Genomic DNA, 15,996 nt, shown 5'->3' with positions numbered 1-15,996 from the left:
GTATTAGTAGACAATTCACTGAACTTCTGCACATTATTTCCCGACAAGACGAACGAGGGATTATGCTCTACCATAATGAGCACCAGGTCGACCTGAAGTACTGCAAACTGTCATTGCCGCCATCCCGAGAACGTTTAGAGGCTCTTAGCTTAAATTTGCTTCAATGCGAACGTACGCAGACTGGGAAAGGTGCCTTAAATAAACACTACTGTTTTGGCGGGTATTCATAGTTTAATGACTGAGGGGTTGTTTCCAAATAGTTTCCGGAAAAAAACAACAGCAACTGGCCGCGATATTGAAGACGTGCGAAAGCTCGAAAACCTGGCTTGTATAATAATAAAGCGCTAATAAAGCGTTTATTTTACAGACATAAACTATTTTTGATAACGCTGTACACAAGCAGCAAGCGAAATTTAAAAAGGGGTCGGGGACAGTATGTTCCGCAGGGAAAAGCTGCCCGGCACATACTAACAATCGACGTGCCCTCTAATGATGCTGCTTGAAACCAGGAAACTTGGCCAGCAGCAACAAGCGCGCGCTGCCCTCACCTCCCGAGTACACAACCGCGGTCTGAATCGACGCTGCCTCGTTCTGCCGGAGCGCTCGTTCGGAAATGTTTTCGTTCGCGAATAGAACGAGAAAATCACGGGAACTCATTGGAAAATGTCAAGAAAATGGCCGGTCCCAAGCGGACATTTCCTGAAAACCCGCGTTCCGCGATTTCCTTCAAAGTACTTGCGCACCTGAAATGACCGGCACTGTTTTTTGCTGACCAGGCTGAGTACTGTTAGCCTTCCGTTGCAACAACCAAATTCAAGACGCGCGACGTCTCAAAAGGTCAAAGTGATCTGGCCCACTTAGCAACCCGAGTGGAAACAAAATGAAATAGGCGAATCGCGGAGCACATGCTGGATTATCCCCATATTCGGAGCTCGACGTCGTCCACTGCCAGTAAGTATATATATAGTCTAGGCTTTCGCGTCACCTGTTATCAGTTAATCCCCATCACCAGTGTTGTCGCTGTCGTCCTGGTCGAAATGCTGGCTGAGGAGCTAAATCGTCATGTTTTAGGACCAAAGGAGGGGGAAATGCAAGTTTCAGGAGTGAGGGGGTAGAGGTGAGAGAAGAACAATTATGGGGCTTAAAGGGGCCCTGAAAGGCGTTTTGAGCACACTAAATTGACTAGCGCAATCGTTAGATTGGGTCTTCAACATCATCTGTGCCAAGTATTACTCTTTTACAAGCAGCGGAAAGCTCACACTTTTGTTGCAAAGTTTGTCGCTTTTTTCTCACCCTTTCCTTCGTGTTTTTGGACGCCGCCATCTTCACATGTCTACATCATCGATTCCCAGATGTTCGTCATGAGCTAGACATCCTGCTATTGGGCGGCTTTTTTACGCACTTCCGGCAAAGAGATGAGTCGTATGCTCAGCGTCGGCTCGCCGGCTGATCTGCCAGCGGAGTGCCGGAGTGCTTGGACATTTTACGACAAACGAAACAAGTGTAAACAAACGCTTAACCGTTTGTATTGAATGCGACAGGGCCATAACACGGCATGAATATTCTCTTACTTGAGTACGTTCCATAAAGAAAGCGTTGAAGCCCCGTGGCACTTCTTTCTTGCAATCGCAGAGAACGCCGAGCCGAATGCCCGGGTTTGACGCGTACATTTTATTCAACTTCCAAACAATCCAGAGATGCGTTTCGAACGAACACAACGTCACAACATGCGTTGCAAGTCCGAACCGCGATTGACAGACGATGGGTTGCCTCCTCCTGCCCCTCGTAAATTCGGCACTCACCTCGCGCGCGGTTTGCGGGGACGAACAGCAAGTCACTTAACTCTGGTGCACAAGCCGAGATGGCTTTTAGCCACGCACACTGCACATACGCCATGCGAGGTTGAGTCGTACGCCGCTTGAGAAAGATAATCCAGACCATGGGAAGCACTATCCACCCGCAGAAGCACAACGTCGCATTTCATCGCGAAACAAAGGCGTCCACAACACACACACCATCGCCTCCTGTAATGCCAAACTCATCTCGCACTTCCAAATGGGAGTGAGTAGTATGCCTGCAGTGCCCATATGCCGCGAGGTGGGGCCCCAAGCTGAACCGAGATCACGCAACCGTAACTGACTTCTAGAGCGGTTTGTGTCTTGTTTCCAGGGCAACCGATGTTTGATATTGTCAAAGAAATGGTGCTCGCTCCAGCGCTAGAAAGCTCAGAGCCGCGGAGGAGCATGTTTTGCCAACGTTGCCGCTCTCCACCACGCGTCGCCCCAAGCTGAACTGGCGTTTTGTGCACAGGTTCTGTATCGGTTTAAAATGTCTTTTTCACATGCCGCCGCCAGGAATTACCACCGCCACAAAATAAGACCCGGCACCAGCGGGGCCACATCTGATACGGCGCTTTTTGGATAAACAGTGCGCTGTGCATCCAAGGGAGCGAGCGCAGGATCCTCCCCGTGCGGCTGTGAGTTCGCCGCCGATAAAGAGTCGCGTGCCGCCGATAGCAAAGTTCTGCAGCAACGTACACCGCGAAAGGGCAAGGCCAGGCCGCCGCACACATGCGGCCAGATTTTTCGTTCGCTTTTCCAGCCTTGAGCGGAGAGCGGGATTCATGGTGTCAACAAAGCTTGCCCGTAGCAGACGGCTGTGTGAGCAGCGCAATAGCGGAAGTACGTCACCGCCGAGGAGCGCAGCATCATGGGAGGGAAGGCTCGCTCGCCGTCAACAGCGGAGAGTAAGTTGAAAGGAGGAGGAAACGCGGCGCGACGATAATACGCGGTTTTTGATTTACGATTTCTCAGCTAATACTCATCGCTTCAACAAAATTCTTGCGGGAGGAGATTGCTAATACATTGCTTTATTTGGTTACATGTACATCCACGCATCGGCGGAAGGTATTTCAGGACCCCTTTAAAGTGCCGAAGCTACGCCTGGGCTATGAGGAGCGCCGTACAGTTGATGGCTGCGAATTCATTTTGACCACCTGAGACCTTTAAACATGCGGAGAAATCTTGACACGTGTTGAAGATCCCCAGGTGGTCAAAATAATCCGGAGCTCTCCTCTACGGCGCGTCTCATAACCTAGGTGTAGCTTCGGCGTTGTATATAGCGTCAGCGGTTAGTAGGAAGCATTGGGCCTTCGCGTCGCCTGTGATTAAAGACGTTTAATTTCTCTCTCTCTCTCTCTCTCTCTCTCTCTCTCTCTCTCTCTCTCTCTCTCTCTCTCTCTCTCTCTCTCTCTGATCAAATTACCCCGGTCGTGATTGTCATCGGCTTTTTCTACGCGGCCAAGAAGCAGAATGGGCCACCATTATTGCCGATCTTCGTTTTTTAAAGCTAAACATTGTTGCTGTTGAGTTCCAAGGATGCGGGTTTGATCCCGGCCGCGGGGTCTGTTTTTGGGATGGAGGCGAAAAACGCCCGTGTGTCGAAATTGCGGCGCACGTTACCACAGGTAGTTAACATTAATCCGGAGGCCTCCGCTATAATATGGCACGCCTCATAGCACAGGTGTATAGCTTCGGCGCGTAAAACCCCATAAAGAAAACATTGTTGCCCCCAGCGTTCGCCAGAGCTTATTGAATTTATCCGAAATCTCCGGTACCTACAGGCCCAACCGCCAACTTTCGCGCAAACTTGCATGCTGATAAAAAAAAAAAAAAAAGCGGATCCCACGCATCGATGGGAATCGATGTAAAGCGAAGCTTTTAACGTGGCATATACCTACGTGGCGTAGCACAAAAATATTTTCTTTTTTTTTTTTTTTTTGAGGGGGGGGGGGGGGGGTGGCGGTGCTATACGTCGCCGGTAAAAATACATGACAGGAATGATATCTTGCGCCAAACAATATCTTATTTCCGTTTTCATATCCTATTTTCATTTTTCTGCAGTATGTAAATGGCATGGGCGAAAAAAAAAGAAAATGGCTAGAAGGGGGGGGGGGGGGGGGGATTAATGCACCGCTCAGAAAAATTCGAGGGGTGTTCTGAGGGAGGCGATACGGCCCTATGGTGACATCCCGGACAAAGTGACGACGCCACCACTAGTTCATCAAGCCAAGTGTTCGAGGAAGCTAAACTTGCCATTCGGGAACAAGATCTCCCCCTTTTTGAGCTGTTGTGCCGATGGCGAAAGATGGAAAGGATTAAGCACAGGTACTAAGCGGAACGGCCGCCATCCAGGGCAAAGCTATTTGCTTCGCTAATAATTGGTGTCGTGTACAAAGCTGAACTAACGAACTATTTTTGATCCATACTACTAGTCTCATTATGACAGATGCTGTGGTGGGTAGAATAAATATCGTTATTATAGAAGCACATTAACCAATGCTTCCGTAGTCTATTTATCGTCCCCATAGAAATACTTGAAACTTTCTGTTACTTTCACAGTTCCGCTAAAATGGATGTAAAATAAAGCTCCACATGTACTGGGCAAGACATTTCAACTTGATTTGTGCAATGCACGAGCACAAAAAGCACCACGACAACGAGGCGCGTTGCCAGGATTTTTGTTCCAGAAAAAAAAGCGCAGTAGTTTGCAAGCGCCCTTAAAGGCTATGAAGATAAAATACATGTTTGGTTCATTCAAAAGATTGTCTTGTCCCGATGACAATGATACCAGTTTTATCGCGAACTTCAAAGGAATAATCGATATATTAAATTAAACATTTAAAGCAGTGTCGAATCCCCACCCACTTTCCGGCGAAGATTCCGGATCACATCACGGGATCTTGTTTGTACGATTGGCGCCCAACGACCTAAGTCACCACTAAGGAACATGATTGCGTGATTGTAGAGGGGCCTCCATTCATCTTCTACTTTGAACTCTAACGTGCATTAACACACTCATAAGTACGTTTTAGTGCTAGCCTATATACATCACTCCTGCCCATATTACGTCACTGTAGCGCTAAATTTTAAAATTTTTGACATTTGTTGCATTGCTTCGGTTGAAAAAACTTCTGTGACTGGAAACGTCTGTGAAAACGTCTGTTACTGGAAAAAGGCTTGTTCTGTCAAATTGAACAAGGTTGTATTTTGTCTGCATATGGGGCCTTTAAGGTCTCTCCCGTGATATCGGTGTTGATTATGGTGGTATTTGTGCCAGGTGAAGTTGTAAACTGGGCGAAAATCCGCACACCGCGTGGTACAAATCTGTGCCCGTGATACGGGACGTACTTTGCACGCACGGGAACCTTGTGCAGGTGTTGCATTGAATGATTATAGTTTCATCTGATTACTTGCTTTATTTCAACGTGTGTAGTATGATGAGTGTGACATCCGCAATAAAATGACGTAGGCCGTAAGAATTAGATTTTTTTTATTTAGTTGTTCCTGTCCAAAATTCAAAAGAAAATGTTTTGCATATAAGCATTCTACGCCCGTACAGTAGCTGCCAGTGTAAGGCCAATGGAGCTCATTCTGTGCAGAATACATCGAATCTATGCACTTGCGTTATGTGTACCGCAGGTCTTATCTTTAAAAAAACGAGAGGCTACAAATTATGCATACAAGAAGCGTTATATTACTAGCAATAATTTCAGCAAATATCAACCCTATACACACAGACATCACGCACAAGAACAGCGCCGTTAATGGCGAAAATTACACGAACATGCAGGATTAGCTCACACGCAAAGCGCAATAATTCAGCCATCGGTATTTGTTAAGCCATGCCAGTTTAAATTTGCACTTCTGTTTTGAGCCTCAACGCAGTCCATCTCGTAGCTTCTATCAGGAATTCGGGGCGGACGTGAGAAGCTTGTGCTTTGTAACAGTGAATCTGGTTGACATTTCAGCCCAGCCCAAATGTCGAGTCTACTGTAATGAGCTCCCCTTTGGTGTTCTCAAATAGTTGCATTATATGGTCTGTCAAGTTTTCAATGCTTCGTGCATAAATGCCCTATGTCTGCCTGGAGGCGTGTACTATCCAGTAACTTTTCTGGAGCGGCCACCCCCTTTAGGTGTAGTTACCACTCCTAGATAGAGCAAGTCACTGCAAAGTTCACCATTCAATGCTGTATCAAACTTTAAATTTAGCAAGAAAAAATAATAACGCAAAGACGGCGATGTTTGACCATACTCTTGCGGTTAGGCATGTTCTGTGCAAGTTGAGCAAAATATTGCTGTGTTCTAAATTTTGTCGTGAGATCTGAGGAAGGAGTTATAATGAGGTCCTACCATTTTGGTTTCAAACTTTAATGAAATGACATACTTTTTTAGCTGACGAGTGCGCTGCCATTTTTCAGCCAAGTACACACTTCCGGTTTTAAAAGTGATTGATTACGCGCCGACGCAACGCAGCAGGCGATGAGGCGCGCCGTAGTGGAGGGCTCCGGATTAATTTTGACCTCCTGGGCATCTTTAACGTGCGACGAAATCTCGAACACACAGGCGTTTTTGCTTTTTGCCGCCATCAGAAAAGCGGCCGCCGCGGGCGGGAATCGAACCCGCGACCTATTGCTCAGCAGCGCAACGCCTTAGCCATGGCACTGAGCCACAGCGGCGGGTGATAAAAAGTATCTGCAGTGCATGAGCATGGGCGGCTCTGGAATGTATAGGGCGCACAGGAGTTTTGTAGTTTTCGTTAGAGACGTGGGAAACAGAAATTATGTTGGGAAGCTCCTCGGTCTACAGAAAACGGGGGATTGGGCAGTAGTACAGAGTCAGCATGACCTTCGGGCGTGGTGCGATGCTCGAAACAAGTCAGCATTTTGTTTCCCGGAGTTCACTAAGAAAACATGCCTAATGGCATGGCCTCACATGTATAAATGCTACAGACTACCGTGTTTCAGCATGAAACGGACAGTAATGGCACGGGTAAAGTATTCGCACTGATTATTATTATTATTATTATTATTATTATTATTATTATTATTATTATTATTATTATTATTATTATTATTATTATTATTATTATTATTATGTATTAATCTACTTTTGTCCTGTCGTCCTAATATTTCTGTACGCATTGTGTCTCTGATAGTTTTCTTCTGAACAGTCATCTTGTTCTATTGTGTTATTCTTAGTTTTTTTTTCTTTTTTCGTGCGCCAGCATCAAGACCTCTGGGTTGTTCCTGGGCACGTTAAATAAATGATTGATTGATTGATTGATTGATTGATTGATTATTATTATTATTAGAGGCCCTCCCTTTGTATCGGGACGTCGGTTGTCACCAACCGACTTGCCTGTGTTATTCTACTTGTTTGCCCTACCCTTCCCTAACTTAATGGTTTATCCCCCTCCCCCCCCCCCTGGTTTTATACTCCCATCGCTCCCCCCCCCCCCTTTCCTGCCTTTGCACTCCTGTTTACCCCCCCTCCTTCTGATTCTATTTCGGTATATTACTCATCCTGCATCCCACTCTCTTCCCTACTTTTCTTCCACCACCACTCCAGCCGCCTCTTCGTCACCTCTATGGCCCTGAAGTTGAGGCTCTCCCTCACACCAAATCCCAAAGCCTCCGTCAACGTCGCTTCCCCATCGCCCCGTCGCGGTCGTATCTCTGTGCAGTCTATGACAATATGCCCTACGGTTTCCCGATCCCTGCCGCAGCATACACAAGTTTCGCCCTGTTGCCTGTAGTTAGCCGTGTATGCACAGTTCTCAGACACCCCGTCCCTACTTCAACGAGCAATGCACTGCCTCGCGTATTGCCATAGAGACCTTATTTCCTGATTTCTAGTTTCTCTGTTCTATAGGTCACGAGGGTTTTTCCCCTTCCATTTCTGCACCCAATTCGTCGTCTCTGCTGCTTTTATCTGCTTTTTAACTGTTGTGTATACCCCACCTTCCCCTACCGAATTTCCGTACCGCTTGATCAGCTGTCTGGTCCTCCGTCTCCACCGCGTGTCCATGCTCCTCATATGCAGGTACCCAAACACTCTCGCGGCCCATTTTTCCTCCTCCATGTCACGCAGTCTCTCCTCAAATTTTATCTTGCTCTGCGCCTCCCTTGCCTCAAAGGACGACCAGCTAATATCCCCCTGTACCGCTTCATTCGTAGTTTTGCTAAGGGCCCCTAGGGCCAGCCTACCTACCGCCCTCTCATTTACCTCCAGGCCCACTTGGGTCTCTGGTTTCATGCACAGAACCGAATTTCCGAAAGTCAATCGTGGTACCATATGACCCCCTTCCAGACTCCCTTTACCACCTCGTATTTGTTGTAGCCCCACAGTGCTCCCACAGCCGCGTTCCGTCTTCCTTTTGTTTTGAGGTGAGCCTCATGCACATGCGTGTAATCTGCGCCGTCATTAAGCCATACTCCTAAATATTTATACTCCTTTACCCGTGGTATTTCTACTTGTTGAGCTGATACCGATTTGTGCTCCGTGTCGTCATTGAAAACTATGATCCCTGATTTTTCTCTGCTAAAAGATAGCCCAAGGTGCGTCGCTTCCTCCCCGTATATATCCATCAGGCCCTGCTACCTATCCGGTCATCCGCCATCAACAATATGTCGTCTGCATACATTAATCCTGGAATTCGCTGTTCCACCACCTGTCCGTTTTTAATGTATGATAAACTGAATCCCAGCCTACTGCCCTTCCTTTCTAAACCCGCCATGTAGATCATGAACAGCAGTGGAGAAAGAGGACATCCTTGTTTCAAACCCTTGTAGGTGTGCACAGGCCTGTTGTATGTTATCCCCTCCCACACTATTTGCACTTGGTTCTCCCGGTATAAATGAATTCTGCTTCCACTCCCTCGTCCTCCAGGATACTCCACAGCCGCTCCCTTCCATTATCATAAGCCGCTTTAATGCCAAGAAAGGCTAACCACAAAGGCCTGTTTTGCATCTTCGCCACCTCTATGCATTTGCTTACTACAAATAGGTTGTCATCTTGCCTTCTGTCCTTTCGAAACCCATTTTGAAGTTCGCCTAGCACTCTATTCTCTTCTACCCATTGTTCTAGTTGAAATTTCACTGCCTGAATTCCCAGCCTGTATAGCACGGACGTGACGGTGACTGGCCGAGCTTGGCTTAGTCTTGTCTCCTTTGCCCTTATAGATTAAGCTCATCCTGCTAGTACGCCACGTGTCCGGTATTGCCTTCTTTTCTATCATCGTGCTTATGGCTAGCCTTCCGTTGCTCTTTGGTCCTAATTGGTCGACCAACTCCATTGGTATCCCATCCGTGCCCACAGCGGTATTTTTGGGGACCTTTCCCTCTGCTTTTCCCCACTTGAGCTTGTCCCCTCCTATCTCCAGACCTTTCGGCCTCCCCGTCGTGACATCGCTGTGGCGCTGCGGGGCCTCTCTGTCAACCTTACAGAATTTCTCAATGATAATTTCATGAAGGTATGCCAGTGCCTGCTCTCCCTTGAGTATCCGGCCCGCTCCATTTTCTGTAGTAGTACCTTCTGTATGTCCCGTGCGTTTCCCTAACGCCGGCACATGGTTCCAAAACTTTTTCGGCGCGTCTCTACCCCTCCCTCTTATTTGCGCCACCCATCGCTCGCTGTCGCCCTCCATCTTCGCCTGCACCAACAGTTGCACTTCCACTTTTCTTTGCTTATATTGCTCCCATTTTGTGACCACCTCTTCCTGATGCCTCCCTGGCCTCTTGGCCTGCCTGTGTTCTCTAGAAGCCTGTTTGCACCTCTCTATAGCCTCCTTGATTTCTGCGTTCGACCAGCTAGCTTCTTGGCGTTTTCTTTCCTTTCCATTGATTTGCCCCTTCTGCCTTGACTTTTTTTCCTGCATAGTTTTGATGAGCCTGTCATATTCCCATATTTCTCCAGGGTTTCTTTCTATGTCGGTTCTATACTTTTAGCAATAGCCGCAATTTGTTTACTGCTTAACTTTGTGTACTGTCCCACTCGGTCCTGTTTCGCGCGCCCCGGTTTCCCAAAATTCAGTTGTATACGCTTGTGGTCACTGCCCAGACTGTTACCCCCTTCCTCATCTATGCTCATTCCACCCAACCATTCATAAAGTCCCTCCGAGAGGAGGCAGTAGTCGATACTCGACTACTGCCACCGCGCGCCTTTTTTCTGAAGCTGTTTGTAGATGACGGTGTCTCGGGCGAAGGCTGCCGCGGCATTGGGAAACTTGGGGATGTAGAACAAAACTGAAAAACAACCGAATGTGGTGTACCGCAGTGTACAAATCGCTCAGTTCCGAAAAAAAAAAAAAACAGGGTTCATACCTTTCCTATAGGTAAGAGAGCTCGAAAGGTTTGCATAACTAAGCTCTGCATTAGGAAATGTGTAGTCACTTCACGAAGGCGCATCTTTTAAAGACGATAGTCTTTCTTGGGCTACTTAAACCCAGAAATTTTGGTCTGTCTGTCTGTCTGTCCGTCTGCCTGTCTGTGACTCGATTCAGCCACCCGGCCAAAGTGAAACGCCTACGGTGCAATAGTTTTATATACTCACAGCCAAATGTGAGCGTCTAAGCCCAGTTTATATGTTCATACTTGTCAACTTTGTTGAACATGAACAAGACATTACGCAAATATAAGACCGCAAATTGATACACAAGGAATATTTACAGTGTTCCTTTATTAAAAAATTCATGTATGCTCGGTTTTTCGATAGCAAATGATATTCTACATCTACATCTACTGCAGAAAACCAACCGCCGCCTGCTGTTGCCGGCGTTATCTACTGGCGGCATATGATGAAAAATTACGCGGCAATAGCAACGAAAGGTTCTACTAGCTAGGTTCCACGTTCTGCTTGGAACGCACGTGAAGCATGGCCACGCGGTTCTATAAACATTCAAGTCGGCCGCCTCGATTCACGCGCGTCTCCGCCGTACTGCAGCGCTGGCATCGAGGAACCAGGCCTGTATAGCAGTGGAACGCGGTAAATTCAAATCGCCTTGAGCAAACCTTTAGTGTGTTTACCTTGGGATGAGCGTGACGGAACAGGAACAGCATGAGAGGTGAGCGGGAAAGCAGAGGGGGGGAGTATTTCCTTGGCAAATGTCTACAAAGACTATCGTCTTTTGACGACAGTTGCAACGAAAGGAGCAGATACGCGGCCAATTTTTTCTGAAGCAATATCCGTAAGTTTAGTTTATATATCGTTCTTCGTGTGAATATTAGGAAGTGATTATATTTAAATATCAAAGAATTCGTAATTGATCTACATGCACCGCACAACTTCTGGCATTATGCAACCTCCATAAGACATCAGTGATCATGAAAGGATCAATCAGTGGAAGAAAATCACTTACAATTCGAGGCTGGGTGTTGGTACTTGGAATATGAGCTTCTCAAAGTCAGGGGCGCTTCTATTCTTGCGGGGATATTGCCGTTGTTGTGTTTCGCCCCTGAATATACACTGCTCTGGGCAGCCGCCGTGCGCTTGCAGGGAAAAAGCGGCCGTGGACGCAATGGATGGGCTTTAGTTGTGATCGAGGTCGAAGATGACCATCGGGTCTTTGTTACTGTCGCGACGCCGTCTGCCTGTGGCAGGGCTGGTGACCGTCGTACCTTCCCGTTTAGGATAAAGTGGGACTGGCGCGGCGAGCCGCCGCGCGCCCTTTTCGTCGACCCGATGTCTGCAGTTTCCTATATAGGTTAGGGAAAAATACCGCCGAACAAATCTGCCTAATCGAGGAGGTGAAAATGACTGTCGGAACATCGCCTTCGGAAGGGGATCAGTGCCCGCAATCTAACCCCCCCCCCCCCACCGGGTTCGACAGAAACGTGAAAAAGGAAGAATGAAGGGGTGACGCGAGGAAGAGGGGAATAGTTACAGGAAAAAAAACTGCGCAAATGGACGGGACGGATGAAGAAGGACAGCAAGACCAACAAGACCTGCGCCTGTCTTGTTGTCCTTCGTCCGTCCCGTCCATTTGCGCAGTTTTTTTCCCTCTAACTATGCAACACCAACTAGCCCAACAACATGCATTACTTTGCTGTGCGCCTCATTCACAAAGGCCCTCTGCCCACGCACGACATTCATCCAGCTAAACTGCACGTTTTACCCATTACGTATAGCCCCATCGCATTCTTCAGTTACCTTGCAGGAGTCTTGAATGTGTGCCCGTGCACGGCCGCTTGATCTCCCCATTTTAGGAGATGGAGCGGCCGCGGTCAGCCACCGCCGCTTGCACGTTGTTCTACTTAACATACAAAGATCGTCTGTTCCCTTTCGGGCTTTTTTTGTACCAGTCTTCACACACCGATGGCTGGCGGTCCCTCCTTTTTTTTTTTTTCTCCGCCGCGACTTAGTGAGGTCCCACGATCCTTGCTTCCCCGTTCCAGGGGCTGGCGCTGCAAGAATACATTTTCTTGCAATGGCATTTCGTAGCGTTAAAACTGGAAAATGGGATATTTTGCGTCTTCGTAAGAAAAGTACAACGTGGAGCTAGCGGTGTGCACGGTGCGCCCATTCTATGAGCACGTGTCGACTCAACGGCTAGCTGGCAGGACATCGTGCATTCAAATCATCAGGGTATGTTATACGTGGTATCTTAATGTATGCCGAACATTACGAAATAAACAGCGGCGGAGTCATCGAGTTACGCGGATTTATTTGTATGCGTTAGCGGGAATCACATACATGCTTTAAATGCACATCTGATGCCCAACCGTTGAGTTACACGGAAATGGGCGCACCACCGCGCTAGCTCTACGTTGTACTTTCCCCACCAACACGCGAATTATCCATTTTTCCTGTACTGACACTAAGAAATACTGACACTAAGAAGGGAAAGGTGTGATGTGATAGGGTGTAAAAAATCAAAAGACTATAGACAATCCACTTGAGGTGTGCGACGCAACAAAGACAATGATGGTTGAATGGTATCGTGATGACGAAGAGGAAAGCGGAGGAGGAGAAAGAAGACGTTGAGAATCGGAGGGCAGCGCAGCGCACTCGCTGTTAGTGATGAAGTCGTAAGGTTCTGCGGCCTGTCGACCGGACGGCCAGAACCACGGTGTCCTGCGTCTGTCGACCGGACAGTCAGGCACCACGTCCGCACCCTCCACAAGAGGCCGAGGAAGCATCGTGCCGCAGCTCTCTGCATCCGCTGCTTCACCTGACAACACAGATGCCAACACTTCGCCTCTGCAACCACAGCGAGACTTGTTGAATCGTAAGACTGCACCCATTCCAACTTGTTTATCAGTTACGAATTGGACTGTTCCGTTGTCCGCATCATTTCTGCCACCTGAACATTTTAACTGTACTCTGTATCCGTTTGTGTTGCGCCTCCCGGCATCTTTATTGTCCGTCATAAATGTTCTTCCTCGCATAGTTACGAACCGTGCTGCAGTCTCTGATCTGTACCTCCGAGTACCTCGTCTCGAGTCCTCGAAACATTATAACATTACAAAAGGTATACTTGCAGCGCGAACCCGATGGCTCGCGCGCCTTTCATGCATGCAGGCGTATGCCGTGCAGAGAAGACGCTCTGTGGAACAACGTCACATTGTCAGTGTACAAATTCAAAAATTTTGTTTTCTGCTAAAACAAAAACTGTTCAGATTAAACTTTCTGAAATAAACCGCGATCATTCGTACTAGCGAATGCCTTGTATTTGATATTTTTACTGCAAGCACAACAATGCGCAATTTAGGGGTGAATATGGGCCAGAAAGGAGATTTTTCCAAATTTGACAAATGTTTTCTCGCACATTTTTTTTTTCAGTGTCTATATTTTTTCCAATTGTCCACAATGGTGAAATACAGAAACAATTGCTTCATTGGCTGAGAGAATGTACTTGTATTTGCTAAAAACGTTTGAAAATGCTCAACATCGTGTACGTATTTTCTAAATGGCGTAATGACAGCAAAAAAAAAAAAAGCAAAAATATTTTAAAAATGTGGCATAGAGCAGCCCAGAGCCTCAACGTGTCCACGAAAAAATGGTGGCGATTGAAAACAGAGATTTTTTGATGAATTTTTTGACAGCTATAACATTTGCTTTAAACCCTGTAGATAAAAGGGCAGCTAGAAAAAGAACAAAATTTTCTTGGACAAAAACACTTTGAGGGAGGAGGAGGAGAAATAACTTTATTTAAGCTGGTTAGGAAAGGGTGTAGTTTGCTTGAAAATGGGAGGTGCCCCTATTCCAGGGCCCCTGTAGCTCTGGCTGCACACGTGGCCCGTCGTACCAGCTGTCCCTGATCTTCCGGGTCCGAGCTGAGCAACGCAGCTTTCCACTGCTCAAGAGTTGGGTTGGGTATTCGGGGAATGCTTGGAATGTCGGGGCAGGCCCACGTAACGTGGCAAAGGGAGGCATACTGAGTTGTGCAAGAAGGGCATTTGTTCGAAGGGTGAATTGTAGGATACATGGCGTGGAGCCTTCCTTGGTGCGGGAAGGTGTTTGTTTGTAGTTGACGCCAGAATGTCGCTTCTTCTCTCGTTAAGGATTTGTGTGGGGGAGGAAAGGCTTGTCGGGTGAGTCGCTGGTGCTGTAGAATTATGTTGTATATTGCAGCATTATGGGCTTCGGGTAATAATCCTCCAGTGGCGCCCGGGAGGCATGGGCTCGGGCGACAGTGTTAGCTCGCTGAATCTGATTGCCACGAAGAGAGTCGTGTCCGGGAGTCCATACTATTGTAACACTTGGGAGGTGTTCTGGCGCCTTGCTGGCGAGAATGCCCCTTGCATAGCTCCGGCAGGCGGCCTGGGAGTGTGATGACGCGTACGTATTTTTGGTCTGACGCGCTGGATACTATGGTCATGCCTCTTCTGCCTCTGTTGGGCTGCTTGTGTTGATGGAGGCCGAAGCTATCTCCTGCAGGCCTGGGTCGATGACGGAAATTGCCATCGCTGGCCGATGCGGATATTTGACTGCGTCCGTGAACCTCGAATCTGGGTGACTGCCGAATCTGAACTGAATATATTTGGCTCTCGCCGATCTTCTCTCTGTATTATGCTCGGGGTGCATGTTCCGAGGTTATTGGTGCCACGTTGTGTTTCTCACTTTGCTCGAGGCGTAAAGTCTCCGTCTTCGCGGTGTGCCTTCCAGCGCTGAATTGAATATCCCAGACGACGGAGTACATGTCTGCCAGTAGGAGTGAGCGTGAGCCCTCATTCACACAGCCGTCACCTTCTCCGTCACGGCACAGTCACGCCAAGAAACCGCGACGGAGACGTAAACGGAGTAGCGTTCGTACTGGAGCTAGCTCTTCGTAAGTGCAGGGTCGTCTGCCTAGTGATCAGTTTAGCCTAGAATTGAGCGTGCTTAATCAGAAAAGTAAAGAAAATGGCTTAGATTTTTACGAGTGCTCACTTTTCGCTAAATTTAGCCGTAAGAATTTGTTTTCTGATTGGCTGGTTACGGGGCGTGGTCCCGTCACGTTGACGGAACGGAAACGTAGAGCTCGGCTTCCCGTCACCGTCGCACAGTTTTCGGTGAGAAATCACCCGAGAAACCGTCGCCCATGACGGAAGACGGTGACGCGACAGTGACGTGACAGGGTGAAAAACGGCTGTGTGAATGAGGGCTGAGGTGTTCCCGCTGGCTTATAAGGTGTGCTTCGATATGCTCCTCCACCGTGTTGTAGACGCCTAAGGAATGGAGCTTGCCAGTAGTTGTGGTAGGTGGTAGACCGAGGGCTTGTTTGTTGCGGAGGACGGTATCAAGCTTTTCCTTTTCGTAATTCTTGAGGTGGAGATACGGAGCTGTGTAGATCGATCCGGCTGATAATTAGGGCTTGAATAAGTCTCGTCACGTCTGATTCCTTGAGCCCGTGATGTCTGTTGGTAATTCAGCCAATCATTCGCATTATTTGGGCTGCTGACGTGTGACTCGTTGGACTGTGTATCTACTCTCCTCATTTTGCTGTATATGGGAATCTCTTGCCCGTCCAAATTCAGTCTGATCCGGGGTTGCTCATATGCGAACCCTTGTCGCCGGCGTTTAACTAGAAGTAATTCTGATTTCTCCGGCACGCATTGGAGCCCACTCGCTTGTGTGTATTGCTGCAATGTGTGTGCAGCGCTTTGCAATTTTTTTTCTATCTTGCCATCCGATCCCATGTTGGTCCAAATCGTTATATCATCGGCATAAATAGCAT

General features: G+C 47.8%; 1 protein-coding gene across 1 annotated transcript in view; it reads right to left on the bottom strand.

Moving 5' to 3' along the window:
- The window catches only part of LOC144155100 (uncharacterized), a 51,881-nt gene extending 36,773 nt beyond the window's left edge, over positions 1–15,108 (bottom strand). Inside the window, exon 1 of the mRNA XM_077686352.1 lies at positions 14,901–15,108. Coding sequence (XP_077542478.1) covers positions 14,901–15,011 — 111 coding nt within the window. The 5' untranslated portion in view covers positions 15,012–15,108. The remainder of the gene's footprint in view (positions 1–14,900) is intronic.
- Positions 15,109–15,996: the final 888 nt, after the last annotated feature.

The sequence above is a fragment of the Haemaphysalis longicornis genome, unplaced genomic scaffold (assembly GCF_048455015.1).
Source record: "Haemaphysalis longicornis isolate Haplotype H1 unplaced genomic scaffold, Haemaphysalis longicornis Haplotype H1 scaffold_1, whole genome shotgun sequence".
In the NCBI taxonomy this organism is placed as follows: domain Eukaryota; kingdom Metazoa; phylum Arthropoda; class Arachnida; order Ixodida; family Ixodidae; genus Haemaphysalis; species Haemaphysalis longicornis.
The sequence above is the reverse complement of the archived record's forward strand: the minus strand, read 5'-3'. Positions and strand labels throughout refer to the sequence as shown.